We start from the raw sequence: 10,880 nt of genomic DNA on the forward strand, positions 1-10,880 counted from the left end.
TGGGACAAGGGAGTGCATGGTAGAATTTTAGTTACAAATATTTATAAATAGAAATTTATGCACACTAAAAAACAAGCAATAAAATGCCTCCCTGTGTGAATTGGGAATGTTACTCAATTTTAGCTTCTCTTTATGAGAAGGAAAAATAGCCCTTCCTGGCAAAATCACAGACTGCAGATAAAGCATACACCAGGTGACAATGGCTTTGCCTGGAACTTGTGAAATTTTCCTGACAGATTATGGTGACGTGGCAGCTAAATGTCAGGTTTCAGACCAGAGCTGAAACATATTTGCTTAAAAACAAGATCAGAGTTAGGCACAGGAGCCTGGCTGCTCCAGCTGCTTACAATGTTAAACATCTGTGATGTGGAGGTCACAGTCGCTTAGGAATTGGTGAGCAGCAGATGTCCATGTTCTGTGTATAAATAAGAAATGAAAATACCCTTCTACCAAGTTCCTTGATTCCTCTAAACCATTCTGGAGATTAAAAAAAAAAAAAAAGAGGAAGAAGAAGATGACTTCTTTCTTAAAAAGGGTTAAAGTATATAATACAGTCACATACCACATGATAGTGTTTCTGATAAAGATAGGCTGCATAGATGACTGTGGTCTCATTAAACTCAATTGCCTAGTGGTGTTGTCACTGGCTTAGTTTGTATAAGTATACACTATTATTCTCACACAATGACAAAATCACCTAACAACAATTTCTCAGAATGTATTCCTGTTGATAAGTGATGCATGACTGTATTCAAAAAAGAAACCCACACATACATCCAGAGAAATGAATCTTTTGTCACTTTAATACTTGAATTTCTCTACTTCAAAACTGTCATTGGCAGATGAAACAGAGCCCTGTGAATTTTATCTAAGGAATTCTTTTCCCTTTGCAGCAAGAAGCCAAAACCACATCAAACCACACCTCCCCATCAGAAGCCTCTGACCTTAGCCTACGATGGAGACTTAGACATGTAACCTGAAAAAGAAATCCAAATGTAGACATCAACTGCCTTAACTGCTTTCACTTTTGTAGCTCTCAGACTTCTCAGTTTTTTGAGGAATCTCATGATGTGATATATTGGGCAGAATACAAATATTGCAAAAGTAATATTGCCTCAACTTCATTTGGAATGGAGTCAAGGATTATTAGGTCTGCCATTTTGTTTTCAAGTTGTTTGTGGCTGTGAGTGTTTTATTTTTTTTTTGGTTTTCCCAAGGGACCCAAAACCCTTCTCTTCCTGTTTGTAAATGAAAGGAAGAAAACATGATGGAATTCCCACAGACTTGAGTAAACTTGATCTTCAGCCGCATAATGACAATCCAGAGGAAGTCCAATCAAGGCATTTACTGTAAATGATGAGTCTGACATTGCATTGTTATGCACTATATTAGTGCAAAGTCTTTATTCTTCCCATACTTCAACATGAGTTTTCTAGAGTTTACATTGGTTCAAAGACTTTCAAATTGGATTGCCTATTTTCATGAACACAGAGAATGGGTTACCATTTCAAAAATTCTCTGAGTTTTTACCTTTAAATATTGTATTTTGTTTTGTAGCCAGGGGATGATGGCACTTCATGGGTTGCATCTGTTGATAATAGCGTGTGTGTAATTGCTGGGCTAGTTGAAAGCTAGGTGGTTTCTGAATGAAATGTGTACCGAATGTTAGAGTGTATAAATGAAAATAGGTGGCTATATTGGAGAATGAGGTAATTATTTGGTTACTAAAACTGTATTTTAACAAAAACTTAGCTGTGTAGATATAACATTAACCACACACAGTTGTAATTCAGTTTAATGATGACAAACTCTGCTTTTGTAATTTCAATTTTCTTATCTGAATATTTATAAATTCTTTTCTTGAATTTAATTATCTGACCTCATTTAATATACATTGAACACCAATCCTGTTTGTAGTAAGTCTTGCTTTTATAAGGTTTCAATAATACCTAAAACAACACATTAAAAAGCTGAGACCATTTTATGAAGATAATTGTTTGTAATCCTAGGTGTTGAAAGTAAGAAGGTGCCATCTTGTGGTATTGACTTGTATTTATAACAAATAAAGTGCTCAAGAGACTGCAGTGTTGGCTCTTTTACATTTATTCATTTCCAAAACACCTTTGCTTTGACAAAAACGGTTTAATACCAGTTTTCCTGTGTTGTTGTTTTTCGGGCTGACAGATGAAATCACTGACCGAGAAAGCTAATCTTAACCCAGATTCTCAACACTCTCAGGTGTACTGTGAAGCAGAGTCAGTCATAGGGACACAGAGAGGCTTTTAAGGAACATTTATAGCCCAGATGATGTTAGAACAAAACACTGTAATAATGCAAATATCAATATGTAAATTACCAAGAGAGCTGAGAAAATGGGAATCTTAGAAATGTGATGCAGTGAGGAGGGTAGAGGATATTTTCATTTGTATTATGGCTTTCACCAGCCATTTATCAGCTAAGTGAGCCCTTGGATGAACTGATTGTGCCCAATGTCACCATGGTTTTAAAGAAAAAAAAAGTGAATGCAAAGGGAATACCTTATTTCAATCATGTGATTGAGGAAACAAGAGTTGGGCTTTGCTTCAGGTAAAGCTCAATAGTCTTCAGAGTAGTTCGAGAGCATCAAACCCTGGCTGTGCCCTTTACTGCCTGTGTGACCCTAGACAAAGACTATAAATTATTCACACCTTAGTTGTTTGATGCCAAAAGTAAAGATAATAAAATTTTCCTTTCAAGGTAAACATTAATGATAAATGTAAAATACTTGGCATTCACCATCTATAATTAGCATTTTATAGCACACTCAGAATTGAGACCTTAGGTCATTTAATAATTTCATTCAGTACAGATTCAGCTCTTATCCATATATATTGAATTTGTGTTAAAATATTAGATTTTAACATTCATGGTTGAGTAAAATTGTTTCTCCAATAGTACAGAGTTATTCAAAATATTCTTAACTCAGTTACACCTATTTTTCAAATATCATAATTAATGCATATTCTATTGATTCAAACAATACATATTTATAAAATATCATAGGCACAGTGCTCAGAGGTACACTGTTGAATCAATGAAATATGATCCTTTCTGTTATTTTACGTGCAAATTATGCCACAAATATCCAAAGTTTTGGGAATTTTCCCTCTGTATAGGCAAACCCAAGTAAAAATCATGAGTGAAAAAAAAAAATTCCATAAGGTAATATATTTTCTGAAATTTTATGCTTGAAATACATGCACACATTTCTTTAGAGCATATTGATTCCTCAGTAAAAAACAATTTTAACTTGTAGTTCTTATAGGAATAGAATAAGAGTAGGAGCCAGAAGTTGTTAGTACTACAGCACCCAGCCATTGGCCTTTGATAACAAGTCATTTAAGTCACCTTTCACATTGCACATTGCAGAAGATACTTTACTAAAAACGTCAGCTGGTTTAACCCATGATTGTGTATGCCAGAAGTCTCAGGGAACTAGCTTGCTGAACTATTTAGTTTAATATGCAAAGTATTTTTATAGTTTTGAATTAAAGTCATTTAAAATTGAGTTATTTCACATAAAAATTTGGATTTCTAGCTCTTGAAAACTAAGAATATCTGGTAACAAATATCTCAATCTTTTATGTAATAATTTGCTGGAACTGAATGTTGGATGGTCTCTTTGGGAATGACATCCATTTATCATTCATTTAACAATATTTATAGAATACTTATGGTGTGCCAGACACTACTGGAGGTGCTGAACATATGCTAGACGTGTGAAAAGAGAACAGCTTGCTGCCCTCATGGAACTTACACACTCAGAGAGAGAGAGATAAAAACAGATTTCTAACAGACTCACTAATTAAAAAATATTTATCACCTGGTGATAAATCTCATGATCAAAACTGTATGGGATAATGGGATGGAGAGTACTTTGAGTGGGGTATGCTACTTTGTGTAGGGTCTTCAGGAAGGACACTTAAGAAGATAATCTTTGGTTTGGTGACATACAATTTGAGAACTAGATGAAAAGAAAAAATTCCATAATCTGGGGTAGAAAGTTTCAGGTAGAAGGATTAACTAATGTAAAAACCTCAAAACAAAAACAACCTTGGTTTGATTTATAGACATGATTAGCAGAATGGAGCAATGTGAGCCAGATGAGAGTGATATGAGAGATCCTTCAAGTCTTTCTCACCTTCTCAATGAGGCATCTCTCAGCCATCAGTTTATTGTCCAGATCAGTCCGGTTTCCTAAAATTTTATTAAGGCAAAGCCACACCCATTAATGTGTTGTCTATGTCTTCCTTTGAGCAAAGGGCAGAGCTGAGTGCTCATGTGACAGATACTGTATGATCTACAAAGCCTGAAATATTATCTAAGTGTTAAAATAAAAGTATTATTTTTGTAGAAAAAAAATTGCTGTCCTCATTTCTGCTGTTACAATCCATGCCCTTTAACTCCCCCAACTTCAAGAGCCTGATCACCTCTAACATTCTATTTACTAAGCCTGTGTATTTTACAGTTTATTGTCTGTTTTCTCTTTGCATTATAATGCTAATACCATAAGGACAAGGATCTTATTTTTCTTCACTTATGTATCCCAAATGCTTGGAATTGGTACATATTTAATATTGATAGAATGATTGTATGAGGTTAGAGACATAAGCAATGTACACCATACATCCATGGAAGCCATGTTAAGGACTTTGTATAAGAAATGTAACGGGCAGCTGCTGGAATGTTTGGCAGAGTGACATGACATGATGCGGTTTCTTACCCTGGATTGACCAGACCCATTCATTTATGCACCTAGCCTGTGCTATAAATCAGCATATCCTTCATGAACAAGAAATTTTTATGCTAGTAGAATCTCAAAAGATCCATGTTCAATGTCTTTGCTTCAGAAGATTCCCCTGAGAGCAGAAGCCCTAGGGTAAAATAGATTTAGTGACAAGTTCTGCAGTTTTTCAATAACCATTAAACAGCAAACTCAATGATTTTAGGAAAGAGATTTTGTGGGAGTTTTGTGTTAAGTATTACATTTGTTATAATACTTATAGGGTTTCTTCTGTAAATTTTACACAAAGTTGTTAGTATAACTGAAATATAATAAAATTCAGCTTATTAATTAATATATTGGAGTGCACAGTATGCCGCAGGTGGCTTAAAGGTGTGCTGAAATATGGATACCTCTCCAATGTGGGAGTGGCCGGAGCCAGTCAGCCTCATAGTCACAACCTCATGCAATTACTCTATCATGTTAGAGGACTGGTTATCATTTCTGATATGTCTCATAATATTTAAGAAATACTGCAGTGGGTAATAATAATAACTTGTTAATGAAATTTTTTGAAAAGAAAGATTATTGTGTGTTAAGTCCTAAGATTATGAGGGCTATTAGAACAATTTGAAAAAAAATTCCTGAGAAATTCCTATTTCGAACTAAATTTATAAGCTAGGAAGAAACCGCATAGAAACAATAACAGTGAATAAATATATGCACAAAGAAAGACTTTACTAATTGCATCTGGGAAACTAAGGAAGAACTTCAGAAGAAATGGGAATTTGAGTTACACACCAAAGAGTGAAGACTTTGATGATGGTGAAGGGAAAGGTACCGATAACTGGGTAGACAATGCTGCCCCAAAGATTTAAGATAATTTTCACTGTCCTCAAGATAAGGACCAGGATGAGGGTGATTTTCATTTCTTTGGTTGATTCAGAAATGAAATGCCAAACTGAGAGGTATCAATTTCTCCACCAAGCAGCATGAAATGCTTCTCCATTTATAGCTTCAGATGACTTGGGTTCTCAGAACCAAATCACTAGGAGTTGCCCTACTAAAGGGTTTCTATCCCATGTTTACTATGTGCAATTTCAGAAGTCTGACTCCAGAAAAGAGAGTTGTGGAAAGGAGTACATACTGCTCAAATACCTAAGAAAACCCTGCCTCCGTTCATTGATAAATGGGGAACTGGGGAATATTTAACTACAGATTTAGGGAATCATATGTATGCATATGTAAACATACTGAATAAACTTCCTAAAGTGTCACTTGGCCGTTTTGATTGTTTTCAAAGAAAAATAAACAGATTTAATAGTGTCAAATAATAAAATTATGTGACTCAGAGTTTCCCAAACCTCCTTGTTTCCCAGGATTCTTAATGTGTCCATAATTGTTTCATGGCACTTGATAGGCCAAAAGAAATACTTAACCATTCTGTTTATGAAGTAGTTCAACTTAATCATGTACAAACAACTTAATAATATGTCTTAAGAATGCAGTGGTATTTTGAAAAGAATAGCAATACTCATGAATTAAAAAATAAAAGTATTTTAAGTTGATTTTTAGATAGCTCCAGTTAATAAATTACTAGAAGTCTAAGGGATTTGTGCTCCTAGAACCTCTCAAACATAGAATCAAATTGGCTGCTGCCACCTTCATTTCCTTTTCCATATTGATTTCTATGCACTATCCACTTGTGTCTCAGTGACCAATAAAAATCTAGCTTCATAAAGATGTGACATCATCGAAAGGAATGAAATGTGATCTAATGTTGAAATATGAACTAACTTAAGCAAGTAGTTCACACTTGTCAGTTGCTACATTTTGCTCTATTATCCTCCTAAATTTGAAGTCTAGTGGATGTAATCACAAAGAGACCTTTGATGCAAAGTGAATCAGAGGTGAGTTTGTGAATAGCCATAAGTATGTCAGGGTTTTCAATACCCATGTTGATTTTCTATGAGCTTGCTTTTCATTTCAGGGATGAAAAGCTGCTTGAGACTCATTTTTTGTTGTTGTTGTTTTTGTTCCTAAAAATATTGCTTCCATTTATTTCTCAAATCTCCAAATATCTCTGTATCAAACCCTATTGATTTGTTACATATTTAAAAGCACAAAGGGAACAGTCAAAGGGCTTTTTGTGTATGTGAACTCGCACCCCCAGCAAATATATTCTGTGCAGATACTATTTTTATAGATTTCTTTAAAGTGGAAGAACATGCTTTCTCCATCCCCATGCTCTCCCTGCATTCTTTATCCAAACACTTCTCACTTAACACCTTTTTAATATGACCATATATTATAACAATAAAGTAAAACAATAGATGGGAATTGGCAAAAAGCTCCAAAGAAATTGAAAGAATTAATGTAAATAATAGAGAGAAACCTCAGCTTCTGATTATTATACCATAAGTTGAATGGACCCCAAGTCATTGCCATAAAAAATATTTATAAAAATTTTAGGGCTCAGGATGTAGCTCTAGCATTGCAAAAATAATTTTTATAGCTAAAATTCCTGAGATTACATATATGTATATATATAATGATTACATGTGTATATGTGTATGTACACACAAATACTGATGCATATCTCCAGGGAAATTAAAATAAGATGAATAAGAAAAGATCTGAGACTACTTAAGAATTAATTACTCTGTCCCAGCTCATATGTTAGGCAACAAATAAATTATTATTTTCATTTTACAGGAGTTACTGTTACCATTCCTTCATTTTAACAGAATGAGAGCATAGTTCTTCTTGATGGCTCTGTACTCTATCTTCCTTTGGACAGGAAACCTGACAATGAGTCTAATCACCAACAAGATAAAGAAGATACTCAGGCAGCTTAAAGTACTGGAAGTAGAATAAGGTGGTGGGGAAGATAGGGAGGGGGAAAGGAAGAAAAGAGGAAGACTGTGGGACACATTAGAAAACTAGTGAAGAATGTCAGGTCTCCTCTTTTGTGTATTTGATACAAAGAATAGGAACCATAAGAAACATCTATGGTCCTCATGCAGGCTTTGGGACTTTGCCCAGTGCCTCAGATGGATTCATATTCCATACTACACAACAGGGGTTGCCATTCCCAGTTGTTGCTACATTGAGTTGTATGATGTTAGGCCTTGATGGTCTCCCTTGCTTGATGGTATGCAATAACTTCCCGTTAATTCTTTAATTGGGAGGAATTTATTATATTTTATATTTTAAATAAGGAATAACAATGTTTTATGCTGAAATAGAGGCTTTAAGAAAAAAATTCAGGGCCTATGAATTTACTTTTTACTAAAAAAAACATATTTCATTGTTTCTATTCTTTCAATAGAGAATGACTTTATGTATAAGATCTTACATTTGTCATCATTACATCTTTCAAATATCATGACAATGGGCCAGTATCTTGCCTCATACTAAGATTAAGAAAAGATAAAAAAATGTTTTTAAAATGAAATTTAATCCTAATTCCTTGACTTCTCAAATTTTCTTTAAAAAATAATGTTCTATTCCAACAACGTGTAGAAAAACTAAATGTATATATGACTGAACATTTGGCATGTTAATCGCCATCAGACTGATCTGACACTAGGCTTTATATACCACAACTAATTTACTTAATCCATCTCCCAAAGACAATGAATAAACTAATACTTGAATCTTAAAATTGTAGTAATTAACCTTATAGTAATTACAAATTATATGGAAATTGAAAATCTAGAAAGGCAACATTAGTAACTTTTGAGAACATAAACTATTTTCTTGTATCTCCTGGAATAGACCTTTCCATTTAAGAAACATGGCAAATTTTTGCCTCTCTCTAATCAAGTTTAAGGAAGACTTTCATTGCAAATAATCCTTAGAAATCCTTGGAGGGATATGCAGAGTGCAGATACACAAGACTGGATTTATTTGAATTCCATTGAAATACAGAATTGGTTTTCATTCCTGGCAGTTTTCTGAAATGTACATTGTGGCTTTGTTTAGTTAAACTAGTTATGACACTTGAGCCTCTGAAATGCTAATATACCTGCACCCAGCCTGTGTGTGTGTTGGTTTAGCTTCTTTGGTGGAACAAATTTCAATCCCTTTCAAGCAAAAAAGTAAGATGAGCAGATATTTGTATAATGTATATGTTAATTAAATCACATTATTCCCTAGGGGCCAGACATAAAAGATTGTATTATCATAGTTATTTTAAGCCAGATATTTACTCATATAAATCTCAGGAGCAATAAGGCAGGACAGTGTACTGCCAGATTCTGTGAAGTGACCTGTTATTAATAAAAACATATAAAAATGAAAGAAAAGCATATCCTAAAAATAAATTTAGTTGCATTAATGTGGCACAAATGTGGCTTCCATCAAGTTTTGTGTCATGCAGATGGTCACTAAGTTACCTGACTCTGGGCTGTTAACAGCTCTGCTCTACCTAAAGTTGGTAGATTTATGTTACCATAAAGGATTCACTCTTCCATAAGAGTTGAAATCTATCTTCAGACTCTAGCACCATTCTTCCTATTAGCATATCATGGGCTTATAGATCAAGAGATAAAGCCAGCATGTCCCAATTTCTGCTTTACTTTCATGGCCACCTAATACAGCACATAATGACCATCCCAAAAGCAATTCATCGAAAATCATCTGGGCTTCAGGCAGTCATCCCAGAACATGTTCACTATATTCTTACTTGTCTACAGACTGATAATTGATCCAATTTCCAAATTTTGAGATTTTTTTAACTTATTATTATTTTTTACATTTTGATTCTGGTGTTAGTATCTCTCACTCAGATGCCTATCAAGCACACTGTGTTGGAACTGCCAATAAACTTACTCTCCTTCAGACCAGCATGACTTTGCTGATTCCTCCACAACCAATACAAAGTTCTCCCATTTAAGTCTGGCTTTGAAGAAAGAAATTTCTGGTAAGCATATGTATCTTTGAAAGAAAATATGGGTAAAATCAGTGATGTTTCAAAGTGATCCATAGTTTTATTTATATTTATAGAGTATTTGAGTTCAAATACTCTATAAATATAAATAATGTGCATGTAAGTGACTGACCACCAACACATGGAAGTTCTTGAGTCATTTCACCAGTTTTACATAGTAAATGTGTATCTCCATAATTCCAGAAAAATATATTTCTATTTGTGTTTATTGGTTTGTTAATTTAGGGAAAAAAATTGATTTCATCATATTGAATAAGAATCAATAACAGCCAGGCAATCAGGGTAATGGGACCTATAAAGGCCTTTCCTTTTTCAAATGTAAAGACCATGAGGCTTACCTGTTGGTAGTTCCAGCCAATTCCTTTGTTCCAGAGAGGTGGGAAAATGGAAGTTGGAGGTGAACCTGGATGGGAGTTACAGGAAGGATTATAACTCAAAGGCTAAAGGACACAGTCAATGACTTTGGTTCTTTTTTAATGCCTGTTTAACATAGATTTTTATTAATGCTCATCACCACCCCGCCAAAAGAAGAAAAAAAAAAAGTTTTTTCCTGCTATCAGGTCCCCTACCACCTTGTGTGAGTTCTAACTCTTCTCTTCTCACTGAAATGAATCCTACTCCTTTGGTACCTAAATATTGTTCCCTGTCCCCCTTGCCAATCCAAGAATGAGGACATGGTTTTAAGAAAAAGGAAAAGGAAGTCTTATTGCTTTGCTAGCAAAGGAGAAACATAGGAGACTCCTGTCCCAGAGGCTCGATTCTGCCCATCAAGAGGAAAGAAAATTTTTTAAAAAGTGATTCAATGGCTACATTTAATATATTCTCTGTCTTGTTAATTTTGAGTCATTTTGAGATCTCCTGGTACATCCCAGAAGTCTGAATTACTTTCGGTGGTGAGTGTGTGCTTAAGGACAGATAAAATTCTGCCTGGGGTGGGAAGGAAGGTAATCTTTTTCCTAAGATTACCAAGGGTGGGGGAGGTGAGATTAGGGAGGAGGAGGAAGAGAGGAAGAAAAAGAAATATGTCTATTTTAAAAATAAGTTGCCTTGGGCTGGGGTTGTGGCTCAGTGGTAGAGCACTTGCCTAGCATGTGTGGGGCACTGGGTTTGATCCTCAGTACCACATACATAAATAAAATGAAGGAATTGTGTCCATCTATAACT

General features: G+C 34.7%; 1 protein-coding gene across 1 annotated transcript in view; it reads left to right on the top strand.

Moving 5' to 3' along the window:
- Positions 1–2,084, top strand: part of Thsd7b (thrombospondin type 1 domain containing 7B) — an 814,215-nt gene extending 812,131 nt beyond the window's left edge. The window contains exon 28 of the mRNA XM_015479140.2: positions 894–2,084. Coding sequence (XP_015334626.1) covers positions 894–975 — 82 coding nt within the window. The 3' untranslated portion in view covers positions 976–2,084. The remainder of the gene's footprint in view (positions 1–893) is intronic.
- Positions 2,085–10,880: the final 8,796 nt, after the last annotated feature.

This window comes from Marmota marmota, unplaced genomic scaffold (genome assembly GCF_001458135.2).
Source record: "Marmota marmota marmota unplaced genomic scaffold, marMar, whole genome shotgun sequence".
NCBI lineage: Eukaryota > Metazoa > Chordata > Mammalia > Rodentia > Sciuridae > Marmota > Marmota marmota.